At 33.3% G+C, this 27,897-nt stretch overlaps 4 protein-coding genes across 6 annotated transcripts; 2 read left to right on the top strand and 2 right to left on the bottom strand.

Moving 5' to 3' along the window:
- On the top strand, positions 1 to 1,449 carry LOC118046943 (dnaJ protein homolog). The gene is given in 3 exon segments (XM_035056047.2): positions 1 to 186; positions 188 to 294; positions 387 to 1,449. Coding segments are annotated over 3 exon segments (594 nt in total). The 3' UTR covers positions 688 to 1,449.
- On the bottom strand, positions 1,276 to 4,191 carry LOC118046941 (probable receptor-like protein kinase At1g49730). 2 transcript variants are annotated; one of them, XM_035056044.2, is made up of 8 exons: positions 4,037 to 4,191; positions 3,765 to 3,904; positions 3,019 to 3,274; positions 2,396 to 2,448; positions 2,251 to 2,318; positions 1,927 to 2,016; positions 1,723 to 1,792; positions 1,276 to 1,636 (listed from the first exon to the last, which is right to left on the bottom strand). In XM_035056044.2, the coding sequence occupies exons 2-8, from the start codon at positions 3,826 to 3,828 to the stop codon at positions 1,335 to 1,337; spliced, it is 903 nt and encodes a 300-aa protein (XP_034911935.1). In that variant the 5' UTR covers positions 3,829 to 3,904; positions 4,037 to 4,191; the 3' UTR covers positions 1,276 to 1,334. The 2 variants fall into 2 exon arrangements, with proteins under 2 accessions (XP_034911935.1, XP_034911936.1); XM_035056045.2 differs by lacking the exon at positions 4,037 to 4,191 and adding an exon at positions 3,549 to 3,606 and having other exon boundaries at positions 3,765 to 4,027.
- A 1,031-nt stretch (positions 4,192 to 5,222) lies between these two features.
- On the bottom strand, positions 5,223 to 6,236 carry LOC118046996 (uncharacterized). Its single transcript, XM_035056133.1, has one exon. It carries the CDS (start codon positions 6,234 to 6,236, stop codon positions 5,223 to 5,225), a length of 1,014 nt encoding a protein of 337 aa, XP_034912024.1.
- A 4,204-nt stretch (positions 6,237 to 10,440) lies between these two features.
- On the top strand, positions 10,441 to 22,485 carry LOC118046940 (ubiquitin carboxyl-terminal hydrolase 8). Of its 2 annotated transcripts, XM_035056042.2 has the most exons (13): positions 10,441 to 10,806; positions 11,318 to 11,572; positions 12,945 to 13,086; positions 14,434 to 14,493; positions 14,572 to 14,667; positions 17,470 to 17,823; positions 17,921 to 18,061; positions 18,181 to 18,351; positions 18,997 to 19,254; positions 19,349 to 19,497; positions 19,743 to 20,294; positions 20,980 to 21,253; positions 21,985 to 22,485. In XM_035056042.2, the coding sequence occupies exons 1-13, from the start codon at positions 10,718 to 10,720 to the stop codon at positions 22,096 to 22,098; spliced, it is 2,655 nt and encodes an 884-aa protein (XP_034911933.1). In that variant the 5' UTR covers positions 10,441 to 10,717; the 3' UTR covers positions 22,099 to 22,485. The 2 variants fall into 2 exon arrangements, with proteins under 2 accessions (XP_034911933.1, XP_073261535.1); XM_073405434.1 differs by lacking the exons at positions 10,441 to 10,806; positions 11,318 to 11,572 and having other exon boundaries at positions 12,948 to 13,086; positions 13,267 to 14,667.
- The last annotated feature ends 5,412 nt before the right edge of the window (positions 22,486 to 27,897 follow it).

The following is a 27,897-nucleotide window of genomic DNA, read 5'->3' as shown; positions in this document are numbered from 1 at the left end:
ATGGATTGTATTGAAAATTACTGCAGTTTAAAGAGCTGGCCTGAAAAACGCGAAATTTATGATCGCCATGGGGAAGAAACACTCAAGGAAGGAATGGGTGCTGGCGGTGCTGCCCAAAACAGCCCTTTTGACCCTTTTTAATCTTTCTTTGGTGGGAGTAGCCGAGGGAGGAGGCAGAGACGACGGGGGAGAGGATGTGGTTCATTCATTGAAGGTGTCATTGGAGGATCTGTACCTTGGAACATCAAAGAAGCATTCTCTAACCTGGAATGTGATTTGCTCCATGTGCAATGGGTGAGTATTTCAGTACGTTTGTGTGTAAGTAATTGTTCTATGTTCGTGGTGCTTTTGGCATGGGATTTGCTTCAATGCATGTTGAATAACAGAAAGGGATCGAAATCTGGAGGGTCGATCAAGTGCGGTGTCTGCCAAGGAAGTGGCATGAAGGTCTCGATATGGCAACTCGGGCCTTCAATGATTCAACAGATGCAGCGTCCTTGCAATGAATGCAAGGGATCGGGAGAGACCATAAGAGATAAGGATCGTTGCCCACAGTGCAGGGGGGAGAAAGATGTTCCAGAGAACAAGGTTTTGGAAGTTATAGTGGAGAAAGGGATGCAGAATGAAGCTGACGAAGCGTTGTGTTGCATATCCTCACTGTTAATTTTGACTGTGCTTTTATTTTGAGCATCATTGACTGAATGAATATGTTTGATGTTTTGCATCCGGATACAGTCAAGTCACCGGTGATATCGTCTTTGTCCTTCAGCAGAAGGAACATCTAGAATTTAAAAGAAAGGGAGATGATCTTTTTGTGGAACATACTCTGTCGCTCACTGAGGCTCTCTGCGGCTTCAAGTTTGCTTTGACACATCTTGATGGCAGACAGCTTCTTATAAAATCGAACCCTGCGGAGGTTCTCAAACCTGGTAAGTGATGTGAAAGGGATAAACTGAAATCACAGTCAATTTTCTGCTTGATGCCCGTCGTGTAACCGACATTTCCCTGATTCTCTGACTCCTGATCAAGTTAAAGCAATGGGGACTATTCTGCTTAGGCCATTAAGTCAGTTGACAGATATGGAGCTGGGTGAGCGTGAGGAGACTACACTGCATGATGTTAACATGGAATAGGAAATGAGAAGGAAGCAGCAGGCTCGCGAGAATCTAATATCTTTTAGCCTTAGGAGAGTGTTACTTGATATCCATCCGTGGAATCTAATATCTTCGGAGAAGAAACTCTGGTTCAAAGGAACAGAGTAGAGGCAGACAATGGTTCTGGATTTCAACCAATGAAATAATTTCATTTAAAAGGAGTCTGAGAGTGCAGACATATTACTCACATGTATTTTCTACCTTCTGGAGATACCTAAATATCTGGGGAATAGAGAATTTTGGCTTATCCCCAGATTTAATACACAATCTTGCTACAGCTAGAAGATTTTTAAGCTCTCTGGAGTCGTAATTGTTTCCTAGATCAGGATCAATCATCTTTTGAATCGAACTGCGAAAACGGGACTCTTGGATCCACTGGATTAAATCTGTGCTTCCTTTTTCTGATGATTGACCAGTTATCAGCTCCAGGATTAGCACACCAAGCTGAAAAGTTAAGTTTCCACATGCATGGTCCATACAATCTGCAACTTGAGACAAGAATTAACAGTCACGAGTAATTCTAAGAAAGCATCCTGAATTCGTCGTGAGGATGATGGTTGGAAAGAACCTTCTGAATTCGAGGAATGAGGCATTGTTACATAATCTCCAACGGAATTAAGAAGGCCGACATCAGAGATCTGTCATGAGAAAAGGGACGATCTTTTTGGCTACGTTTCTCTCTAGTTTGACACCAACACAACTCAAACACAAGAAATTCGAACTACATTGGATTCCTATGCTATCAAGATAAAGAAAAGAAACATAAACATACCTTTGCAGTGTAGTTTTCATCTAGCATTACATTACTTGCGCTGATGGAAACATGATATATTGGTGGGTTGCTGAAGAGAAGCAAATATTCCTGCAGTATCGAATAAACATGAGTACAAAGCTTCTAACTGGGGTCAACTTCCAGGTAGATTCTAGGCTAAAAGCTAGGAATATTTCACACATCCAGTAGCTGACTCCACAAATTACTTAGCAAACGATTGATAATCAAGTTTTTGGGGCAGCATCGTTTTTAGGTCAAGCCAGATCTCAATCCTCCTAATTCATAAATTATGCAGAAACTATGATATCATGATTCATGACTTACCAATGCAGCTGCTACACCAATGGCTATTTGTAACCTTGTATTCCAATTTAAGGGAGTTTTAAGAGGATCTGCCAGGAGCCAAAGACTTGTTAAGAATTAAAGTTTGCAACCATGCATCAGTAACAAGTTCTTCCATGAAAATTACCATTTAGATGTTCCTTCAAGCTTCCATTTTCTATATTGTCAAACACTAGCAACCTGCAACATGTGTTAATACACAAAGTGAAAAATTAGAGCAGTCTTTGCTCCAGTGCAGAGCTAATCCATGACAACAGATTTGCTTTAGAACAAACATAAACCGATAATTTCCAGCCAGTAATCTCAAAATATTTTGACAAAAACTCTTTTCATAGCTTTAAATTCACATTTGACCAGGATAAAAAGGTACATTGCCCCAACATTACAAGTTGAAGTTTGGATTCAGTCTTCAATCTAATTCACACATCACTTGATCATAAGGAGCCAAGTTTAAGGCTACATCATCATGTGAAGCACCAGTGATGCTCTTCAAAATTTTGTTAGGTAAGATTAAAACCTATGTCTGCCCATCTCTTTGCCCTGAACCAGGAAATAGCTTGCTGCTTGGTGTTCATCAAATGTGTTCCGCAGAGCACAGATGCAACGGTGCACAGTCACGTAAACAAACAGACCAGATACTCTAAAATCTTGCCCGTGTTTCAAAGAAAACTGAAGCAGTGTACCCTGGAATCTTTTCTCTGAAAAATAAAACTTATGAAGTAAAGTTAATTCAAAAGGCAGGCATCAAACCTTTTACATCCTATGGAAAAGCCTTTAAGTGGAAGAAGGTGGCGATGATGCAACTGCCCCAAAAGTTGAACTTCCTTGAAAAACTTGTCCTTTCCTTGATTCAAGTCTTTTACTTCCTTCACCAACGCAACCTCGCCATCTTGAAATCTAGCCCTGTAGGCTGCCCCATGAGTATTGCTATATATTATCCGGCGAAAACCATCCGTTGCCCTCTTCATGTCTTTGTACGAGAAGCGCCTCACTAACGATGCTGGACCTGCAACAACAACATTTAGGAGAGAGAACAAAAAATCTTAAATCAAACCAGAACAACATTACATGTACAATCAACAGCAATACCATTCAATCTACCATACTAATCCGTTCAACAAGATCCAGCATGTCAAGATGGTTATTTACTTGTATTCAGTAAAATTAGAGAGCACAACAACACTAGAGGGAAAAGCTTGGCTTCAATTCTCATTAAGACAGCGAAAACCTATTTCTTAGTTTTTTTTCCTTTTTTTTTCACTCTCAGCTTAGATACCTACCACTAGAACTCCAATTCAAGAAGTATACGAAACTTGAGTACTACCCCCATTAAAGATTCTGCAAAATTGAAGGGTTTCAACAGATTATCAATTCCAAGAAAGATCAAGAAGGTAGTGGTCAAATCATAATCACATGATCACAGTAACTGAGGAAGAGCTCAAAAGACATGAGAACTGTTCACGTTGTTACAGGAAATCAAGAGAGTGAAGTAGTACCAGATCGAGATCGGCGAAGCCAAGCAAGAAGGTAAGGCCTCATCTTCTGGATCAAGAGATGCATAGTTTCTTGCCGAACGCTATCTACAGTAATTGTTGATCTTTTCTTGTCTTCTTGAACAGTAGTGCTAGTCGGTTCACTGCAAATTAAATTCCATTGCTTAATCTTATTAATTAATGTTTTATTGACATGGGTTTCTTCCAAAATCTTTAGAAGAGTCTTTGCTTTTCTTTTCAAGTACAGCAACTTGGCAACTTGGTTCTCTACCAGCCTGTTGTTGACGTTAGGTTAGTTACTCCTTCTCCTTATGCACACCTTTCTTTATTTCTTTGTTTTCATGGTGGTTGGGTGATCCCTTCATCAGTCTTCAACAAATTTCATACGCAGAGATTGAAGACACAGCCTAGTATATTCTCATATTAATATATAATTTCACAAGAATATTACTTTTCCTCTTTCAAATGCACCCATGCAAGTATGGTTGACTTGATTAAAATGAAATTAAGTCTAGGCGTGCAAAAACTAGTGTGAAATATATTTTATTGAAGACTAACAATCTTATTTATATATTTATAGGTTATTTAATCTAATTTTGAATATTTATTTATTTATTATAATGAATTTAGAATACTTATTGATTAGCACTGTTGCCATTGATTTTTACATTTTACTGTGTGAATTGTGATCCATTACAATAAATAATTATATGCTGATTAATTTTTTCTTTTATATATATAGAAAAACTTTAATTATAAACTAGAAAACTGGTATGTGCATTTAATAAAATAAATTAAAAATTATGTGTTAATAAATAAAAAAAACTTTAACACTAACTAATGATTGAGTAGAAAAATTAAAATGAAGATTTATACCAAGATATATAATTTCGTGATTTTGGAAATTTCTTGATTTTTTTAATATATAACAATTATTTTAAGAAAAGTAATAATTTAAACTCCACCGAAAAAACAACAACTGTTGTATGATTCTTCATTTTCTTATTAATATATATTTTTTTAACAAAATATATTTTTTTTGTGCCTTGGAGTCTTAATTTGATAAAAACCTAAAGCAATTGGATTAATATATTATAAAACAATATCGATAATTTGAAATAAGAACCGAAAAGTTCTCTTCAATTAAAAAACATAAAAAAAAAAGTTAACATTTTGATAATTTTAACCTCAGCATATTTAAAAAAACTAAAAACAACACCCCGATTGTGTATTGTCGCAGGAAATTCTTTGAAATCCCTTTTAAAGACAAACGACAGAAAAGAAAACAAATAAAATTCAAGAAAAATAACCATAAGAATAATAAAGGGCTGTCTAGAAATTGATATTATAAAAAAACTTATTCGTGGAGACTGCTTCTCAAAAGACAACACATCTAACATAAAAATTCAAAATCACTACTGATTAGGTGCCCGTTCGTTTATGCATGCGTCTACGTTTCAATCAAAAAGCATCTGTTTTCATCGTGAAGTTTTCTGTTCTGTTCATCTCAAGCTCGTTGACATCAAAAAAATAAGAGAACTGAGGGATGCACAGTTGAGAAGAAACATTCTGCGTCATTGGACCCTGCCTGTAGGGAGAAATCGGTTGCCTGCTTGGACCATGATAGCTTGCAGAGTGTGCCCAGCTGGGATTGTTGAACACCATATTCCCTATCATCTCTGTGGCAGGATCATAATTGTATTGAACTGTGGATTTTATGGTGCTACTGCTAGAAAGGCCGCCAAAGTGACCGTAATCTTCATGGTTCATCATCATCAACATGGGACTATTGATAGGATTGACATTGAATGGAAGCATCTGTTGCAGCTGATGAGATGGGTAGCATGTAGCCAGTGGCATGTCTACTGGTTTTGCACAAGAAAAAGGTTGCTGCAGGTTTAGAGCCTCTAATTCAATGTTCTTCGGAAGTAATGGAGCCAGAAAGCTTGATTTATCACTAATGGAGCCAGCTGCATTAATCCCTGACTTGGAATCTTCCATCAAAAAGGGGTTGCCTTTTAGCTTCGATATCCAGCCTCTTGCAACATCAAGTTTAGATTCGAAAACTCCTGCAAGTACCCTGAGTTGCTCGAGTGATAACAAGTTGAGACGATTATCCCATGCAGGGAACTTTGCTTCCGTACAGGCTTTGCGCAGTTTAGCAATTTCATCATCCAGTTTCTTCTTCCGAGCTTCAAAAAAATAAGACAAATCTTGTGTTTTCTTCCGATCTGTACCTTCCGACCTGAACCTGTTGATAATGCGTCTGACCTCGTTGCGATCGGTTGGCCAGGTTTCGACATCAACAGGATGATCATTCAGTTTTGGCCCTAAAATGATGACACATGCATCTACACCACAGAGAATTTGGAATTCCCTAGCTTTCTTTGTCAAACCCTTCTTTCTTTTGTGATAAGTAATCATCCGAGATCTCTCATTGCGTATGAGTTCCATGGTTAGCTTACCACGACCCATTTTTTAGTTTTTATTCACCTAGCAACACAGGAGTTTACCATCAATATTCTCTATTTACCTAGCCATGTATAGATCTTCCATTGCCTAACTAGTAGACAACTGAAGACACCAAGCAAGGGATCATAACAAAATTAACAGATAATACAAAAACCCTAATAAGAAATTAACAAGTTAATTGGCCTTAAAACCATAATCTGTGGTTTCTTCGTCTGTTTCAAAGAAGCGAAGGACGTGTACATTAAGATCAAACACTGTAAAAGGCTAGCAAAAAAACAAGATAAGAGACGTACAATATATAATAGAAGGTGAACAAAAACAATCTTCTTCTTAGAAACAATTATTGTTTTCAAGTATAAAAGAGGAGAGTAGTGCAATAAAATTAAGAAAGTACCTTAGGTTTTAATGGCGTTTCCAACCTTGTAGTTAGTTCCAATATGAGCACTCAATAACATATATAGCTTCAAGCCATATGTATATACAAGGAGAGATTAGCATTCCATTTATGGAAGTGAATCACAATCACATATTTTTTGAAGAAATATTAGGGTTTCTATTATCTTTCCATAACAGTACTGTCGTGTGCCTCAAGATCTCGCATGCAAATTTGCTGACTTGCAGGCATTGCTAATCAACTCCTGCATTATTTCCTGACTTGCAGGCATCGCTAATTAACTCCTGCAATGTGTTTAATGAGTCAGGATAAATTTTTAATTTCAATCAATCAATGAGGAACTGCCTATGAAATAGGGACTGCGTCGCTGGTGATTGAAATATGATTCACCAAAATCTTTTATTATATAGAAAAAAAAATCAACAAAAAGTTTCCTTTACAAGGGTCCTTAATAGTGTGATGTTGAGCTTTGCAGGGTCTCAATTGGTGATTTTTTTTTACCTCAATTCGAGGTGGCTGTCACAGGCTATGAATAATATGAGCTATCTGGACACGATATAGATGAGCTGCCGGAGGAAGAAAAGTCTTTACTAGAGGACCGATCCAGATACAAAAAACCTTCTAATATCGACTGTTATTCAACTCATCCAAAAGTTTCCTCACAATCACTTGCAAACATGAAACCAGATAGGAAACATAAAGCAATTCCAGGATGAAATACAGGGAAATCAAAGAAATACAGGATAGAAAATGAGCAAGATTCAACAGCAGCTTGCCATTTGACCCACCAGGCTATGATCGGAAGAGAATCTTCAAGCCAGCGGAAGACACCAACCAAAAGATGTTCAATTCTAGAGTTCTGCCAAGATTGTCAGCAATGTGAGCACCTGTAAGAGGGGAACACATTTGTTCACAAACTACATAACATAAGAAAATGGGTAGAGTTGACAATCTGAGAATTGGACTAAAGTGATATATGCCACGAATCATCATCTCTACACATTTCAAGTGCAGGCAAGTCCCAGAAGAAAAACCAGAAGTGTCTCTTACGTTGATCCAGTTGTAGCAGTATAAAAGATGGTTGCAGACAGTAAAACGATGAACTTTTTCGCAGAACAGACAAGGCAAGTACAGCACATGATATGTTGTCAGAAATAGTCAGGATAAGTAAACAGCACATGATATAGAAACAAAAATTGCAGACAGAGCTAGTTGATGCGTTGTGCAATCTTGCTATTGAGCTCGGCAACATCCTTGAACATGGGATTCAATAAATATTTCAAATAAAGTAGAAATATTCATGTACTTTTGATAAAAAAGAAAACTGACAGGCGACAAATGACAGATAAATACTGATATTGTATACGATTAAAATTATTTATAAACTGAGTGGATTTAAAAGATTTTATAGCCATACATTTCCAGAAGACTTTGTGTAAAGAAATTCTCTTGTTTGGTATATGAATTGAATTTTATTTCTTTTAGGATAATTAATTTAGGTCTTCACTCGTTGTAATTCTTTGGTATACCATATCTGAGTCCTACACTAGAGTTTTTCAATATCCTAGAAGAACATACCCAAATATAATTTGCTCAAATCTTTTATAGTATAAATACATTTTTTTCCCTTCCAGCTGAAGAGAGGCTGCTATTTGGTCATTTTTTCTTACTAAAAAACAATAAGGTAATTCTTTCTCTCTAAAAAAAGATAAAATATTAAAAACAAAAAAAAAATCTTATCTTTTCCTCAAGAAAAATAAACATAAAATAAAAATAAATTCTCTCTAAACTTCACATGCACTAGCAGCCCTTTAACCTGACACACAATGCCCTTGCAATCAAAAAACCATCTCTATGACACGAATAGTCTAACTAACGCATATCATCGGAGGATGCCTTTAGTCAATCACGTGGTTAGATGTGGCAATGAGTTTAATTATAAAAAATATATATATTATAATAAAGTTATTTTTTTACCTTTAATATTAATTTATGATTGATTAATGAGTCTAGGTAAGTATAAAGTTCTTGAGAAAAATATTTTGTAAATAAAAATTATAAAATAATTATAATGTTGAGAATTTTTAATACATTAAAGTATTGTTCTTAAATATTCATGGTCAATGTTCCATTAATATTATATATTAATTAGAGTCATTGAGAGTAATATATACTAGATTCTTTCTTTTATAAAATGCATCAACTGTTCTCATAAGTTAGGGTATAAGAAATACTTGAAATTAATATACAATTGCTTATTAAATGATAAATACACTAAAATAATCTATATGAGGATTTCATATAGAGAGGTCACGCTTATATATGAAGATTGTGTAAAATAATTATTAAACTTGAGATCACTAAGTATTTTTATATGAGAAAATGCTATGTTTTGACCATGACCACTTATTGTCTTAATAATAGGTAGTAAATAAATAGATATTGGGTATACCATAAACAATATTAAGGTATTTGAGTGATCAAAAAATGATTCATAAACCTATGTGAAGTAAAGAAAATATTCAACGTGTTCTCAAATAATATCAATTGTATAATCCTTCTGTAAGGTGAAATGATTTTATTTAAAGAATTAATGACCATGATATAAAAGAACAAATATGATTTGTCAAAGCAGACACGCTTTCAAGATGAATGAAATTATAAAATAGTTACAAATCTTATTCAAAGAATTAATGATTATGGTATTAAGAACAAATATAATTTGACATATTAGGACACTTTATACTCAAATGTCTAAATTGAAATATTATTGATGAATAAATAATAATTACATTGAAAAACTGACAATCTAAATGTTAAAATATAAATTGATCAATTAGCTGAATTGATAATAAATTAAATTATTTAATTTGTTTAATTATATTTTGGTTAGGATTGTGGCTTATATTTGAGTCAATTTAATGGGTCGCATACAATAATAATTATCAAAGAAATTAAACTAAAATGATTGATTAAATGAGACTTAATTGTAAATAAATTTTAAAAATTAAAAGGCTATAATGTAATTAATATAAAAAATTACAATTTTAAATTTAGAAAGATTCAAGTAAGAAATTAACATTATTTTTATACATTTCTAAATAAAAAATATTTTGAAAAACAATCATAACTACTATTTAAAAAGTAATTTTAATCATATGTATTTTCTAATCTAATCCAATCAAATCAATTCCATCCATTTTTATTTTTATATATATTGCGAAGATGCAATATATGAATATCAATCATCAAAATACAAAAAATAGCCAACAGTCACAAGAAAGTTAGCTTAAGGTTAGACCATATGCATGATTGGAAAAGAAAGTTTATGCGTTGGAAAATCCTAGTTTAAAAAGGTTTAAAGGTTTTTTTTTTTTGATGTTGAATGAAAAAAAAAAGAAAAAGAAAAAAAGAAGCTATCAAATTTATTTCTATATAAGAAGCTATTTTTATTTTTCAAATGCTGTGAAGATTCCAGCATATGCTATCTCCGGGTTTATTTTTTTTATTGAAAAAATATTTTTAGGTATTTTTTATATTAATTTACATTAAATTTATTTCTTAGACTATTTGAAAAATATTTTTAAATGGTAACTCTGAGATTTAAGGTTATGTCTATCTTTACGGCTATGCTATGGTTTTTCTAAAAATTAATTTTTTAATTTAAATTAATGTTTTAGGTATTTCTAAATTGTTTTGATATATTAATCTTAAAAATAAAAAAAATATTATTTTAAAAAATAACCTTCATCATTCTCCTATGTATATCTGAGATTGTTGATTTCATTCCTTACAAAAAACATAACTTAACAAAACAAGGCTAACTACGAAAAAAACACTCTTTCTATAAGATAAAAATTAACTTAATTTGTTAGAGTTTTATTTATTTATTTTCCCTTCTTGAATCCTCTTCACAGAAAAAAGCTCCAGCTCTCTCCCGGCAAAATCCACTACCGCTATATGCTCTCCGTCTGGCTTTGTCTATTACAAAAAAGAGATTAAAAAAACATGATTTGCATTGCATTACTCTCTTTTATCCATTTTTAAAATCACTCAAATCTCTCTCTCTCTCTCTCTCCCCCCCTCTCCAATGGAGAACGGTCTCTCTGAAGATCTCTCCGATTCAACTCAGTTACCCGAATCAGACAACGACCAGCAAGTCTACTTTGTTCCTTACAGGTTCTCTCTCTCAACTACTTTATCTGATACTTTGAAGGGTCTACATTTTACAAATCTAGACCAAAACAGAGGTGCCTGCCTCCTTTTAATTTAATCTTTTTTTTTTTAATTTTTTTAATCAATCAACTTCAAAACTTAAGTGGGAATAAATGAATAGAAATCTTGATTTTAAATCTCAAACGAAGTAGCAATAGGAAGGAATGTAAGATCAAAGGATTCAAATTCTGTTCTTGTTTTTTTGGGAAACAGTGTGGGGTTACTAAGTAGATTGTTTTTGTGGTTTTATTCGTTGAGTTATGGAGTGGGTTTGGTTCCATTTTGAGTTTGATTCAATTTATGAAATGGGTTTGGTTTGGGTTGGGATTTGAGTTGTTTAAGGATTCAATCTCGAGGCTTGCATTTTAGATATGATTTTTCGGAAGAGAAGAAGGGGAATCCTTTTTTTTTCTTTTGTTTAATGTTTTCATGACGTGGGTCGGCCTGCATTCTGCAATTTGATCTGGGTGATTAGGTGGTGGAAGGATGCACAAGATGCAACGACGTCGGATGAATCAGATGGGAATAGAGGGGTTCTGTTTATGGCAACTCCACCTTCATCGTATGCAGGTCCTATGAAGCTTATAAATAGCATCTTCAATCCAGAACTTGCGTTTAATTTGAGGAGAGAAGAGAATTCTTTGCAGAATGGTGAAAGTGGTGAAGTGGGTATCTCCGGGCGGGATTTTGCATTGGTTTCGGGAGAAATGTGGTTGCAGGCACTTAAATGGTAAGTTCTTTAGATCAAGTTTTTGGTAGTTTTGTGAGAATTTGGCAAGGTTTATGTAAATATGTACTGAAGGTATTCTTTAGCATGACAGCACTTGTGCTTTAGATGCTTTTCTTTTCTTTTACTATCATCTACTAGTTAGTACTATTCTTTAGCATGCTAATTACTAAAGTAGTTATCGGTGTGATTCCTTGAAGATCCTGTAAGTAGTGCTGCTTCACTCCATCAATTTATTCTTTAGCATGACGGCACTTGTGCTTTAGATGCCTTGTTTTTTCTTTTAATATCATTTAGTTGTTGTTGGTATTCTTTAGCATGCTAATTACTGAAGTAGTTATCGGAATGATTCCTTAAAGATCCCATAAGTAGTGTTGCTTCACTTGATCAATTTATTCTTTTCCATTTTTAATACAGTTATAGCCTTTTGTTTATGGTTGATAATTCATTTCACCTAATCCTCTAAGCATTTGTCTTTTTTTTTTTTGCCTCACCATAAAAGCTTTTAATAATTAGTAAAACAACTCTTTGTCTTAGGGTTGCATGGGAGTAGTTGATCATTTTTTTGCCATTATAAATGTGTTTCAAGGCCAAAATGAGATTTTAATATGAATCTGTTGCTATTTGTTCTATACATTGCATTGTTTTAATTACTAAATAATGACTTTGATCAGCACCATGCCAGTTCTTCCAATTTTAGTATTTGAGATATTTGCAAGGAGACTTTATCCTGTTGCAATCTTGTGCATTTTCTCCCAATATCTCATTTGCCTTCAATTCCAAAGTTGTGTGAATGCTGTAGTTATAATTTAATTTCTAGTGATCACTCATGAATTTGTTGGATGCATTTTTGTAATTAAGGGATGGACTCTACAGTCTTCCAAGTGCAGTTGAAACTATTTTTCCCTATGATACACTTGAGTAAATTCATGCGAAACTACTCTGCCAGTTTTCCTAATGTGGGGCAACAAAAACCATCTGGAATTTTTTGTCTGGCAGCTAACTATTTCAATGCAGCCTATGCTGCTTTTGAAAGTTTTATTCATCTTGAATGAAGTTCATTTGAGAAACATTTAGAAATTTCTAGCTTGAAGCTTCCAAATGCAACCAGCCTAAAATCTTTTGGAAGCTAGCAAAAGATCTGTTGGAGTGTTTTTATTATTTGAACTTCGATAAATATGGAAGTTACCTTTTCTTTTTGGCTCTTTATTATAATGATGGTATGTCTTTTATGTGATTGATTAAAAATTTAAATGCATGTTGGTTTTTGGGATACTGGTTATTGTTCTCGTGCAAGAAGTAAAGCCCTGTGGTTGCTTTATTTTGTTTTGTTGTCTATAAAACTGGAGTTGCTTAATATTAATTCTCTCTTCAGGCACAGTGACGCTAAAGTTGCAGCAAAGTGCGGAAAAACCTTTTCTGCTGCGGAAGATGACATGTCAGATGTCTACCCTTTACAACTCAGGCTTTCTGTATTGCGAGAGACAAATTCATTAGGAGTAAAAGTTATCAAAAAGGTCAGTTTATTTAATTTATCCATGCTTTGGCTATTTTGGTTCCCAAAACTTACATTTTACAGTACTGTAGTGTCTGGACTCTGATAATTTCTTTGATCAACCTGTACCAAATAAGTTGCTATTTTTGCAATGTCAATCTTGAATTCAAAAGATCTTAACTTTTGACTGTTTCTATTGAAGCTTAATGGAAAAGAGAAGTGAAAGCGTGGATCTCCAATCTAAAGTCCAGATTTTAGCTTTTCTAGTCAATGGATTTAAATTTATGGTGCAAAAATCTATTTAATGAGAAACATGTATAGGAGTGGAAGACTAGATATGAGCTGCAAAAGAGAGTGATTTTGCTTCATCAATTCAGTGACCTAGTTTGACTTGTAGGCCGTGGATTTTATTATGATCAAATACTCAAGTAAAGGACCAGTTGTCTTTTGGTCAAATTTAAATCCTCAAATAAAAACAGTTGAAACACTTGAGGTACATGGTTGTTTAGATATAAAAATATCCAAACTTTTTTACTTACCTGTTTCTTGCACTTTTGTAAATCTGAAGGGGCTCTTAAGTTCTATTATGCAAGACTAAGCCCCTCTTTTTTCTTATTTTGTTGGAAGCAGGTAGAGATAGAAGCTCAGGTGGAGAATCCAAACTATTTTTATTCTTATTCTTATTATCACTTGGGTTCTGACTTTCAATGTTAAGTACTTGGAAGTCAAACATATTTGAGCGGTGTTGAGCCTAATTTCATTTTGCACTGCAGACAGGAAACTAATTAAGAAATGTATTTAGCTTCAGAGGAGTATTATCCATTTTGTAATCTTGGTTTTGGTTGTTCATACTGTAGTCGTACTGACCTGTCTATTGAAAGCTTAGGGACCCTATGATTTTGAAACTAGAGGACATCGTACCCCAACACTTTTCCAATTCAAAGTGTATTATTTAATCAATGATCTGAGAATCTGTAGGTCTGTCAGCTCTTCATGCTTTTCTATATGTTCTTAGATGTATTGTTTTGGTATGTTCTTCAACTGTGTAAGATTCAGTTGAGTGTACTTATTGGCACATCTTTTATGCTGCAATTACTTTCTGTGAATAGACTTTGGTGATCAATTAAATCTGGGACATTGATTTGTGTCAGTGTTCTTAGACATCATGATAGTTATATAATTGATAGAAGCATTTTAAGAATTCCAGTCACAATCGGGTTTCCTTACTCTTTGAGTAATGGTTTTGCTTCAACAATGTTGCCTGCATCTAATTTCTGGTGCTTTTGTGCTTGCAATTTTTTGGTCATGAAGCTTGTTGAGGATGTCTTTGGTTCAACGACATACCTGATGTTGTTTATAATTTTTCCAGGAAAATGTAACTGAGCTTTTCAGAAGAGCCTGCAAGATTTTCAGTCTTGATTCTGAGATGGTAAGATAGAGCTTCATCCAGCTGGTGTAGTGGTAACTTTATGAGTGGCTAATGAGTCCAACTATTGCTGCTGTACAGCTTCGCATCTGGGACTTTTCGGGGCAGACGGCTCTTTTTTTCACGAATGACAAAACTAAGTTCCCAAAGGACTGTCAGCAGCAGTCTGATCAGGAGGTAAGTGTTTTTTATTTTATTTTTTAGGTTCTTTAATTTATCTTAGAAATCATAATTACTACGAATATATACTAGATCATGTTATAATTGATATTAGAGCCTGGGTGATTGTAGACATAAGTGCTGGGATCAAATTCCTCCTTTATATTTATTACTAACCATGCCCATACACAGCAATTAGGGTTTCCAAGAGAGACTGAAAATGATGTTTACATCAATTATCCTGGGCATGCAGTCGTTGTAATCATCGTCATCATCATCATTTTTGCTTCATTGGGAAGCATGTTGGGCTTTGAGCCATGCAAGGGGGGCTGTCTTCCTCCCATCCTTGCCATCCCTTCTGTCAGTGGGATTTGATCTTATATCACTTGGAATTAGTGTTAAGTATTTTGCTAAGGTCTAAGCTAAGCTTGGTAGCACATTTCCATAATATTTAATTTATCCAACACTGAAAATTGTTTTAAACCTGTCATACAATTTTCAAGAGAACTCTGGTGGGAAGCTCCTCACTTCTATCATCAATGATGCTCTTGGTGCCTTCTGAATGTACTTGATGGAGTTATGATGTCTAAGCTTTCATACATTCTCTAATTCTCATAGATTGTTGGTTTCAGTGAAAGAAACCAAGTATAAATTAGTTCTTGTAATGTTCCACCAGTTGATTGTGAAGTTAACATGCAAAATGAATTAAGAATATATATTGCCCCCCTCATTTTCCACCCCTCTCCTAAAAATCCAAAAGAGATATGCCAAGTTTAATATTCCTAAATTTGATGCAGAGCTCTTTTGTTGTACATATGTGTGCTTGTGTATGCTCTTGCTCACACACACATGCGCACATGAGCATTGATGGGATGGTGTGAACATAGATATTACATTCTGGTTTGACTTGTATGCCATTAACCTTGGCATCATTCACCTGCCAATGTCCTGGAATATTGTCATCATCTACCTAGGTAAAACTTAGGTTTGGGGATGAAAAGTACGAGTAAATGGGAGACAGGAAGAAAATATGATGTAACATCTATTTGAAGGCACACATAAGTTTTCAGATGGTATAATGGTGTCAACATGTGACATGGCAATTTTATGCCTACTTAGCATGCCTTCCACTGGGTTATGACACTTTCAGTTGACCAGGAGCTAAATGCTTGAAGAAGTTGTTGTTTTGTTAAAGGGAACAAAGATATTCAGGTTTATCCTCAACATTTTTTCGGTATTGTGGAAGGAGTAAAGCAAGTAAATATTTTAGCCAGCCCTCAACTCCTTTTGGATTTTTTGGGTTGAACTATATGCTTTTGGCGAGCTAGACAACTTTTTGTTAATGAAGAGGGTTCTTGAATTTTATCAATCACATAATTTGTGTTTTCATATGCTGTACTGTCATTGAACTTGGTTCTCTCTATAAATGAGTGGTTCTTCTTGCCTCTTGGTGTCCGTGTCAGTAGATTTGTATACTTATCAGGAAAAAGAATGTTTTCTAGAAAAAAAAATGTAAATTATGTTGTAGCTGTTTTGTAACCTTTTGGTCATTATTCTGCATGCGCATAGATCTTTGCAAAATAAAAAATATACCCTTAGATCCTTCAGGGACTGGTATTTAGTCATTCCCTTTCAACTTTGTCAAATGCTATTTGAAATTGTCAAATTGTTATTGGACTTTTGCGGACCATGTTGATTGAAATGTTCAATGGATTCATGATTGGTAGCTTTAGGTATTAAGCTAGACAATGTGCTGCATTGACTTGGCTGTAAGTTGGTGTGATTCTAGTGATATTGGGTGCAGTGGTTTTTGAGAAGCTGCTCACCAATGTGCAACTGACATATCTTGATTGTGACAAGTCTATGGCTGCTTCATGGAATTTGACAGATTCAATAAATTATGAAAAAAAAAAAATCCAATAAGAATCTGAAGAATTCTCCTTTGGAAGGACTGAACCAGTGAAATTGTAAAAATCCCAGATTTGATGTCATGAATTGAAATTTTTATTCCATCTAAAGCTCTTGATTCTTGTGGCCGTGGTCAAAGATCTTAGATATAAAGTGGAACTGTCCTGGTTGCTCTGCTACATCTCCAGCTTGACAGTGTCATCTTTTTACTATATTTGTTTTCATCTCTTGCTTGACTGATTGTTTAAAACAAGGAAAAAGGTTCAGATGACAAAGTTCAAAATTTGAGGGTTCCATAAATAGAAGTTCAAAATTTGGGTGGATGGCTGCATCATATTGACCAATAATTAAGGGTTTCCTGTTCCTGTTCATTTTTTATTTTATTTTATTCAGGTACAATCCAAATCGTAATCCACTTCCATGCCTATTTTTCACATCAAGCAGTTATTCATGACACTCGTTTCTGATAAAGAAATTCACTCAAGTCAGAATACTGGACAGGTTGCTGTCCATACAGAAGATACTTCGATGTAGAGATCCCAGCTTGGCACTTGAATCTTCCAATTATATCTAGTTGCATGACACTTAGAATAACACACAAAACTTTACCCTCAGAACATCTATTCCAATAGCTGGTAGCCACCATACCCTGCTGCATATGCTGTGTGCAACCTGAAAAAACACATGGACTGAGAGTCCAAGCCTCAGTAATTCAATGTTTGCTTTAGTTCTGGATTTCATGTACATTTCTTTTGTTCGGTTTTCTGGAATCTCTTATTGGTCATACACAGATCTGATATAAAATTACATATCTTGTGGTTCATGTCTGTACACACTACTTTGTTTGGTCATTCAATCACATGTTATGCATGTTAACTGATTCCGTGTCATCAACATCATTTTCCCTTACAGCTTCTCCTGGAGTTGCAAATTTATGGATTGTCTGATAGCATTAAGTGCAGAGAAGGGAAGAAAGCTGATATGGCTGTACAAAATTATAACGGAATACATTCTTCTGGAACTTCAATTGCTATGAATGGAAATGCTGGCAATACAAGCACCAGTATTTTCCGCAGCAATTCTTCAGCGTTTTTCGGCAGATCTGGAGAAGCTGGTTCCTTGGGATTGACAGGGTTACAGAATCTTGGAAATACTTGCTTCATGAATAGTGCCATTCAGTGCTTAGCGCACACACCAAAGCTTGTAGACTATTTTCTTGGAGATTATGGCAGAGAAGTAAACCACAAGAACCCTTTGGGGATGAATGTGGGTTATCATACCTGATGATTCTCTAACCGTTTCTCTTTTCAAATCGCCTATCATGTCTGTTTTCTTATCAGTCATAGCTTGTTGTCTTTTCCAGGGTGAGATTGCCTTAGCTTTCGGGGAGTTGTTAAGGAGATTGTGGGCTCCTGGAGCAACTCCCGTGGCTCCAAGAACATTCAAGTCAAAGCTTGCTCGTTTTGCTCCTCAATTCAGTGGCTTTAATCAGCATGATTCTCAGGTTTGTTAGGTTCTCTTGCTTCAAAATTTGAAGCTCTCTCTCGCTCTCTTAAGAATGGTTCAAGGGACACAGTATAACATGTATATGTATTCTGAATTTTGATACACCATTTTCTGTAGGAACTCCTTGCTTTTTTGTTGGATGGGCTCCATGAGGATCTCAATCGTGTGAAATCCAAACCTTATGTAGAAGCCAAAGATGAGGAGAGTCGGCCAGATGAAGAAGTAGCTGATGAATATTGGCAGAATCATGTGGCTCGCAATGACTCTGTTATTGTCGATGTTTGCCAGGTATGTGTTTTGTTTCCTTGTTTTATTTGCAATTTGCTGATAGTAATATTAATGGAATACAAATTTGTTTGTACATGCCAGACACAGTATGAAGCATAAAACATTTTCGATGGCCAGTTAAGACTTCCATTTCTGGAATAATCTTTGATAGAGGTTATTAAGATGTTTTAATTTGTGAGCTCTTAATGAGTTGAGTTTCAGTTTTTTACTATTTATGTACTAATGAGTTAAATTTCAGGTTTTTAATTTCTATGTATTTTGTTAGATTCTCTCTTTCATTAACAGTTTTACTTTGTTAGATTATCTCTTGCATTAACAGTTGGCTTCTATTCCTTACATACAGATCAAATCTTATTTTTTGTTTGGTTGCATAATGATCCTTACAGAGAACCAAAACCGCATTCAAGATTAAGTTGACTATATATAGCTAGATTAATGTAACTTAATGTATAATTGATTTGAAATTTTTTACTAGTGTGGATCTCCTTATTTAAAGTCAGTGATCTGAATATGGTATCTCTATGCTTCTAGATCGCTCCTAATTATCTCTTTTGTTTGAGATTGAAATTGGTGGCTTTTGCATGCTAATATGATAACTGTTTAAGCCATATGTTGATTCACATCATATCTTTTATTTTATTGCAGGGTCAATATAAATCAACTCTAGTTTGTCCTGATTGCAGAAAGGTTTCTGTTACATTTGATCCATTTATGTACCTATCACTACCTCTACCGTCAACAAATATCCGGACTATGACTTTGACTGTTGTTAGTACCGATGGCAGCATTCAACCATCTTCATATACCATTTCTGTGCCAAAGTTTGGAAAATGTGAAGATCTTATCCAGGCTCTAAGCATTGCATGTTCTTTAGGGATTGATGAGACCCTATTGGTGGCGGAGGTATTTTGGAGCTATGAAATCTGAATCTGTTTGGTGGGTTCTAATTTTCTCATATATTTTTAACTTGGTCACTAAGCAGTAGAGCTCTATACAGGTATACAACAATCGCATTATACGATTTCTAGAGGAGCCAGCAGATTATTTGTCCTTAATCAGAGATAATGACCGCTTGGTTGCTTATCGGTTAAAAAAAGATTTTGACAATTCTCCCTTGGTTGTTTTTATGCATCAGCACATGGAGGAGTAAGTATTCCTAGTTCTTGGATCATGTTCATGCTCTTTTGTTTAGTTCTTAGTTTGCTTGTATTTTTTATGCATCAGTATATGAAGAAGTGTGTATGTGAATACTGCTAGCACAATCTCTGTGATTCTCAATGAAAACGTGTACTCACAAGTACTTGTGAGTTTTTTTGATTGATACAAGAATAATTTTCATTCTTTGTTTAGTTTTCCATATCCAAGGTCTCTGATTGATTTTATATTATCAGGCATTACTTCCATGGGAAACTTACTTCAAGTTTGAAGGCATTTGGAATCCCTCTAGTAGGGAATGTCAACAATTTTGTCAGTGGGTCTGACATTCATAATCTATATCTGCAATTGGTTGCTCCATTTCGGATACCTCCTGATGGTACCTTGGATAATGACTTGGACAGCACTACAATTGAAGAAGTGGAAGGGATGGTGGATAACACCAGTTCCTTTCCTGATGGTGATGCAAAACCCTGTAGTGCAAAAGGGGTTGAGTTGCCATCAGATTCTGAACTACAGTTTTATTTAACAGATGAGAAGGGAATGGTCAAGGATGAAAATATAGTAATGAATGAGCCTGTACCAAAGATAGGATTACACAGGCGGTTTAATGTGCTTGTTTGCTGGCCAGAAAAACTGTCTAAACAGTACGACACAAGCCTTCTTAGCTCATTGCCTGAGATTTTCAAGTCTGGATTTTTTGCAAAGAGACCTCAGGAATCTGTTTCTCTATACAAGTGCCTGGAAGCATTTTTAAAGGAGGAACCTCTTGGACCAGAAGACATGTGGTCAGTGCACTTCGTTTCTCATAATTATAACTTGGAAAGTATTTGTATTTGAAGATGTGATTTTTTTGGCAGAAATGCTGTTGTCAGTTAGTTTTTTGTTCTTTATAGCTCCTTATTTCCATTTGCGAACATCCCATTAGCTTTGACATTCTATTTTGGTAGATAAACAAGGAGTTTTAGTCATGTCCAAAGATTTTCAATATTGTCTTACAGCTTTAGGAACCTTTTGGTAGAAGGGGCTTGTCATTATATACACATTTGCAGTAGCAATCAGGTTCTCTGTATTAGCTCAGAAATCCCTTTCAATAATTTTTTTTCTCTTAGTCAACTCACGTTATCCTCCTTTTTAATATGACTTGAGTTGCACAAGCAATAAAAAATCACATGGCTTTATGTTTTGCATCTAAAAGTGCAATTTTCTTTTTGCTATGGATTTTTGCTCTCAACAAATGGCACTAACTAACCTCAGCATCTTTATTGGAATTATGTGTATCTGGGTTGGTGGGTGTATATATGCTCATTATATTTGTGAATTACGTATGCAGGGGATTTGCACACTTGAGAAGTGATCAAGTAGTGTGTGTGTGTTTATACTTGTTAAACCTGAAGATTCTCTGCTGTAAAATGTAGTCCTGTGTTTCTTTTTTTATTCTTGTAACTTAGGAAATGTCTTATGCAATTTTAGGTACTGTCCAAGTTGCAAGCAGCATCGTCAAGCCAGTAAAAAATTAGATCTCTGGAGACTGCCAGAGATTCTGGTTATTCATTTAAAGAGATTCTCGTATACGCATTCTGCAAAGAACAAGCTAGAGACATATGTTGACTTCCCTGTTGATGATCTTGATTTGTCAACGCATCTTTCCTACAAGAATGGTCAGTTATCCCATCGTTACATGCTTTATGCTATCAGTAATCACTATGGAAGCATGGGAGGCGGTCACTACACAGCATTTATCCATGTAAGTGATGTGTTCTCTCCCTTTTCTATTTCACCATCCCCTTTCTTCCCTCCTTTTCCCCAGCTGTAGCTAATGACTGGGATTTCATTCTCATCCTGGACTTCGTAGAATTTGGCAGCTAATGACATATTACATAATTTGTGGTATGCTATATCATGTATTGCTTTGGTGACATTTGAATCCATCTCATAGTTGGTATCAAAACCTTACTTTTGCTTATGTGGAACATAAATCAAGCTAGTCAACCATCAGATGGCATGCACTGTTAACAGGGATTCCAATCAAACAATGACTATGATTTCATCTAGTTTTTATGTTTTGGGTAACTGGAGGCTTAGAGCCTGCAAATATGTAACATACATCTGATGATATTACCAAGAAATTCACAAGAATTGATGCACCGACCATTTACTTGAACAATTACTCAGGTTTGCATGTGGGTGGCTTAAGAGTAAAAACAAACTCCTTTTAACCTGGAGTGTGCTTGCCAGGAAAGTATGCTCCTTTTAGTTTGGCTGTCCGCATGTGGATGTGTGTGCTTGGTCTTAAACTGCATAGCTACTGCAAAAGGGCAATATGTCTGCTGTATTTGTAATTCATACATTAGTATGAAATTTGAGGCTTGTTCTGCCCTTTCTCTTATGAATTATTACAAATGATTGTGTTTCTAAGTGAGCTTATGTTCTGTGTTGAATGTGTTTTTGTTTTTTTTTGTCTTTGTCCTGATGCAGTATGGGGGTGATCAGTGGTATGACTTTGACGATAGTCATGTTTCCCCAATCAGCCAGGAGAAGATAAAGACTTCTGCTGCATATGTTCTTTTCTACAGAAGAGTTTTGAAGTAGAGTTATTAATATTGAGGAACAACATAGAAGCTAGACATCATTGTTGAATCCGTTAGAATTTTTGGCCTATTAGTCTGTCTAACTAGTATCATATCAAAGGGTCTCATTCTTTTGTTTTTTTTCCCATAATTTATTTCAAAGCAGCTAAGAGTTTCCAGCATAGATTATAGCATAAAGTAGGTCAGCAGCAGATGACAGTGAAGCATACCTGTGACCATCAGTGAGTTTTGTAAACGGTTTATTTCAAGTTGTTAACCCCTCCAAAGAGAGTTTTCTTCCCTTTTCTTGCTTTCCAACTTTCATGTAACTTTCCCATTACCAGTGATCAGAAATATTGATTATTTAATTGGAAAATTCTTGGTTATCAATTGAAATTTGATTTCAGAATTTTGCTGCTGTGTTGTCTTACTCAACTCTTTGCATGATTAGGATGAAAAAAGCTATCAATTGGGTGAAAGCTACCCCTTACAGCAGGCCAGCATCCATCCAGTATAATCTTGCTGCTAATCACCTTCGTTGTAGGCAGCTGTTTTTATCAAAGAGTTCGTTTAACCTTCAATGTGTGAACTATTATTCAAAGTCAACATGTTAACAATTTGTTTGCTAATTGAATTCAAAGTAATTTTTTTATTTTTTAAAAATTATTTTTGAGATTACTACATCAAAATAATTTGAAAATATTGAAAATATATTAATTTAAAGAAAAACAAAAAATTAAAATTTTTTTTAAAAATACTCTTAAAAAGTAGTACTAAACGTCTTGATCAATTGAGTGTGTGATAACAATTGATTTCAAAGCAGTATTTCATGCAAATTTTTCAAGTTGTAGCAATAAGAGAATCACCTATTTTTATGGCTGTATTTTTTAGAAAATTCTATTTAATGTCCCACAGGTTATTTATTTATTTAAAAGCGGATCAATTGATAACAATTATTTAAAAAATACCTCTCAATTTGGCAGTGATTTTATTATTTAAATACCTTTGAGAAGGGTGATTTTGAAACAGATGTGTATGGTTGATCATTTTCTAAGAATGAAGGAATATGAATTTTTTAAAAAAACATAGGAACTAAATTAGAAAAAAATTAAAGCATGGAAGTTTTAATAAAATACACCAAAATCATAATTCTTTTAATTTTTAAAAAGTATAGGAACTCAGAAAAAAAAATTAAAGCATAAATTCTTTAATAAAGCATATATACCAGAATCATATTAAAAACACTCAACTTAAAATTTTATATTAATCTTAAGAAACATTTTTATTATATTTGATATGAGAAAGTTGGTCCGAAAATACTTAATTTTAACTCTTGCAATTATATATATATATATATATATATTCACATAAAAAAGATTTATTCATCAATATTTATGAAATAACAAAAAAACAATTCACATTCAAAGAGTAAGGAGAAAAAACATCATGACAACTTTTTTGTGGTATTTGAGAGTTTCACGACGATTATTTTTTAATGTGTTTTTTACTTGGAAATGAATCAAAAATATTTTTTATTTAAAAAAATTATTTTTAACATCAGCACATCAAAACAATATGAAAACACTAAAATATATTAATTTAAAGTAAATAAATAAATAAAATTTAAAATAAAAATAGATAAGACTGGAAGGGGAAAAAAAAAAACTAAAATGAAAACAGAAACAAGGAAAAATCTATCCTAACTCATGACTAAAGGTTGAAGAAAATCCTTACCACTTTATTTCCATGATAGCTGGATTAATATAGTGGACCACATGACTTCTCTTTCCAATTTTGTGTAAGATGTGACCTTACTATATATCATGATAGTACATGAACCCAGCTTGGATTTGCTAGGACCACCATATCACCTGGTTCACATCCTGCTTGTGTTTCTGTGGTTCTCCTTTCATCTCTTCTTTATCCTAATGAATTATTAAGCATATATGGCCTGTGAGAATCACGTTGTAACTATATAAAAATAAAAATAAAATTACTATTTTTTATTTAAATATTTGAATTTTATTTTTATTTATTAATCGATAATTCATTTATATCATATAAATTATGCGTGATTTTTTGTATGAGACTTCTAAAAAACACCAAAAAAAATATGCTAAAAAAAAAGAGCTTCCAAACTGAAAGGAAGTGTGATGATTTGGAAGGATTTCAGATTTTTGTACGTCTCAAAGGTTGCATGGGAAGAATATATTTAGCACGTGACATTTGAGTGTTTCGTGTGACAATCATAATCTAGTGCGGAGAACTGGAACAAATGATTATTTTTTTATTACATCCATTTAAAAAAAATATTATTATTTTATATGAACATGTTTAACTAACAACAATTTTTTTCTTGCGGACTATGGTTCTTGGACATGAACCAAGACCAATAAATCTTTTTGCAGAGACACATGTGCAGAATGATGACCATCAAAAAGAGATGCAACAACTTATGAATAGCTGAGCTCCGTACTTCGTGAAACGCTTGATTTCGTTCTTCTTTCTTTTTTTAAGTTTTTTTTTTTTGCTGTTTTTTTTTTTTAGAAAACATATAACAACCAATTGCAAGAGAGACATATGGATGGTCCTTCGACCCATCCGAAACTTGATTCAGATTTATGGGTGGAAACAGGATTGCCCGATAAACTGGATTGAAATCGGATTTACGGTATCTCAAACACTATGATTGAGGGCTTGCGGACGACCTAGAGTGTTTCAACCATTGGATACTTACAATCAAATTTAAACACTCAAACTCAAGAGTTTGAGGTGATTTTAAACCAACATGTTAAAGCTCGAACGACCTATCTTACTATTAAGACATAATGACTTAGTTTTGAGACGATTGAACTCTAGAGAATGTACATGGAGCTGAAATTATAGATGAGTAGTACATGTGCTTCCCCTTATTAGCATCACGGTCCTGGCAAAGACCCTTCTCCTCCTCCTTCAACCTCTCTATTCTAGCTTAATTGTATTTGAACAAATGAATTTTTAAATTTGTAATAAATATTTAATTTTTTAATTATAATCTAATTCCTTTTAATTGTTTTCCACTCATTTTATTATATTTTTTTTAAATAAAATTTAATGCAATTACTAATAGTCTTACCAACGAATTAAGTTTGTCGGATATATTTAAAGAGGGTTAAAAAATTTTTTACTATAAATACCATTGCCACTATTTAATACAATCACTAACAGTCTTACCTGATAAATTAAGTCTGTTGGTGTATTCATAGAGTTGAAAAGAAATTACTACAAATATCACTACCACTATTTAATCCCTAATGGTTTCATTATGTCGGTAATATTCAAAAAACCACTGATGAAATTACATATGGTCTTTTTATCAATAATGTCATAATCACGAGAGATATACCGACAGAATAAAGCGGATATTTTTTTTGTTTGGCGCTTTTATTTGTTTGTAAATCTATCAATGAATATTTTATGGATGAAATTACAAACAGAACAAGAATCGTCAAGGAAATTTTTTAGAACTAACAATAACCGTCTGTGATTCCATCAATAGAAGTCATCCCAATGTACTTAGTGTCAACCTACTGACATAATATTCTGTTGATAAAGTAAAAATTCTGGTAGTGTCATCTTAATGAATTATTATGTATAAATGGTTCCACAAGTGGATTTTGTTTCAATAAAATTTTATCTATAGTCTAGCCATGACCCCAAACTTTAGCAACTAAACAAGTCAGATGAGCATATGAAATGCTTTTAAAATTATTATATTTTTTGCATAGTTATAAAATTTGATTTGGGAGTCAACCCCTATTTGTTTTTTAAAAAATCAAAACATTATTGTTTTGATCAATTTTTCTTTTTTAAAAATTAATAGGTTAAGGATTGAGTTTTGACTGGGTTAACTTTCATTCTATTTTATCTTCAATCCATACTAGTCTAGGCCCTGGTTAACAAGGTTGTGGTTGACCCACTGGGTCAGTCTTAGTTTTACATCTATGATTCTCTTTGTTAAATATTTTCCAAGTACTTTGTTTTTGGGGGTGGGGTGTGGCTGGTATTCATGGTAACATGGATTTGCATGTTAAGTGACATAAATTTATTAGTTGGTGAAGAAGCTATGCGAATCATAAAGGAATCAATATGCCAAAAAGGAAAAAAAAAAAAAAAAAAAGAAATTGTATGAAGAACATGCACTTCTTACCATTTTTTATCGGGTTGTTGTTTTGTTGTATATTCTAGATTATAAAGGAAATATTCTCTTAAGATCTTCTGATGACATGAAACTGTAGTGTAATAAGAAATCTTAGACAACTTCTTTGTTTATGTTATAGAAAATCATTTTTTTTTTACTAAAGGCTGTGTTTGTTTTCCGAAAAGTGGTTTATGAAAAATCACTTTCTATACTTTTTTTGTGTTTGTTTACCATTAGAAAAGTTGGTCAACAGAAAATATTTTCTAGTCAAAGAAAAATTTGACTTGGTTTTCAGGAAAAGTGTTTTCCTTTTATTTTGAGCAAAAAAACACTTTCCAGAAATTGTGAAATATTTAGAAATATCATATTATTTGCTAATTATATCAAATTTGTCTTCAAACTTTTGATTGCTATATATATATTTTTTTTTTGTTTTGAATATTTGTTTTTCAATTTCATCTCTTAAAATTTAATTTTTTATATTAATTTTAGTTCTCTTATTTTTATAATTATTATTTGCTTTTCCCTTATCATTTTTTAATTGAAATTTTTTATCTATCAAATTTGATCCTTATTCTTTTGATTGTTACTTATTTTATTTGAATTTATAAAATGTTAATTATTATTATTTTAATTTCTTCATCTTTTAATTTTTTTTTTTTTTTAGATTTGATCTCTATTATTTTGATTATTATTTATTTTATTTGAGATAATTTATGAAATTATATTTTTTTTTAAATTTTATTCTCATTCAACTTTTTAATTTGTAAGATTTGTTCCTCATTATTTTAATAAACTTGAAAAAAATAAAACATTAATAAGTTATTTTACAACTCATTTTCATAACATAACCAAACACTGAAAAATATTTTTCCAACTTATTTTCCATTACACTACCAAACATTGGAAAATAATTCACTTTCCCGAAATATACTTTTCCGGAATTCACTTTTCAAAATAAAACTACTTTTCAGCAAAAAACGCGGTCTAAGTTTGTTCCTTTTTTCTTCTTTCTTTTTTTGTCATATCCCTGTATTTTGCTTTGACTATTGATTTTATGGCATTTTCAATATATTCTCATATATATATATATATATATATATATATATATATATATATATATATATATATATATATAACATGCACTTCTTTGAAAACTTTTCTCAATGACTTGCACCAAGCCTAGACATGTGCTTACATGTATTTTTTTTCCTGCTGAGTTTAAATTCTGATTTGAAAGTTGACATTGGCGTAAAAGTTAGTATGCTAAAGAATTTCACTGAGACAAGAGCCTAAAATTGGATATCCAAATTTAAAAAAAAATTGGAAAGGATTTATTTCCTTCCAACATAAAAAGGGAGAGTTCTAAAGGTCTTAGGCTAACTATGTTTATGACTTTAATAATTATGTTTTTGTTTTTTTATATATATATAATCATTGAGAGTATATTGAAAAGGCCATAAAGTCAATAACCAAAGTAAAAAAAACAGGGACATGACAAAAAAAGAAAGAAGATAAAAGGATTAAAACTAGAAAAAAAAAAATTGATCTGTTACAACAAAAAACAAAGAATTTACCTAAGATTTCTTATTGCACCATAATTTTATGCCATCAGAAGATCTTAAAAGGTCATTTATTGTG

Source organism: Populus alba, chromosome 1 (genome assembly GCF_005239225.2).
Source record: "Populus alba chromosome 1, ASM523922v2, whole genome shotgun sequence".
Taxonomy (NCBI): Eukaryota; Viridiplantae; Streptophyta; class Magnoliopsida; order Malpighiales; family Salicaceae; genus Populus; species Populus alba.
Note: the sequence above shows the minus strand (reverse complement) of the source record. Positions and strands in the feature narration are given on the sequence as shown.

What these genes read in the sequence shown, in the direction of transcription:
- LOC118046941 (XM_035056044.2), bottom strand. Translation starts at nt 3,828, where the DNA reads ATGCATCTCTTGATCCAGAAGATGAGGCCTTACCTTCTTGCTTGGCTT. An exon ending in ATGAAAACTACACTGCAAAG is followed by an intron (nt 1,793 to 1,926) that starts GTATGTTTATGT and finishes TTCTCATGACAG; the next exon opens with ATCTCTGATGTCGGCCTTCT. An exon ending in TCATTCCTCGAATTCAGAAG is followed by an intron (nt 1,637 to 1,722) that starts GTTCTTTCCAAC and finishes CTCAAGTTGCAG; the next exon opens with ATTGTATGGACCATGCATGT.
- LOC118046996 (XM_035056133.1), bottom strand. Translation starts at nt 6,236, where the DNA reads ATGGGTCGTGGTAAGCTAACCATGGAACTCATACGCAATGAGAGATCT.
- LOC118046940 (XM_035056042.2), top strand. Translation starts at nt 10,718, where the DNA reads ATGGAGAACGGTCTCTCTGAAGATCTCTCCGATTCAACTCAGTTACCC. An exon ending in AGCAGCAGTCTGATCAGGAG is followed by an intron (nt 14,668 to 17,469) that starts GTAAGTGTTTTT and finishes TTTCCCTTACAG; the next exon opens with CTTCTCCTGGAGTTGCAAAT. An exon ending in AGACCCTATTGGTGGCGGAG is followed by an intron (nt 19,255 to 19,348) that starts GTATTTTGGAGC and finishes AGCTCTATACAG; the next exon opens with GTATACAACAATCGCATTAT.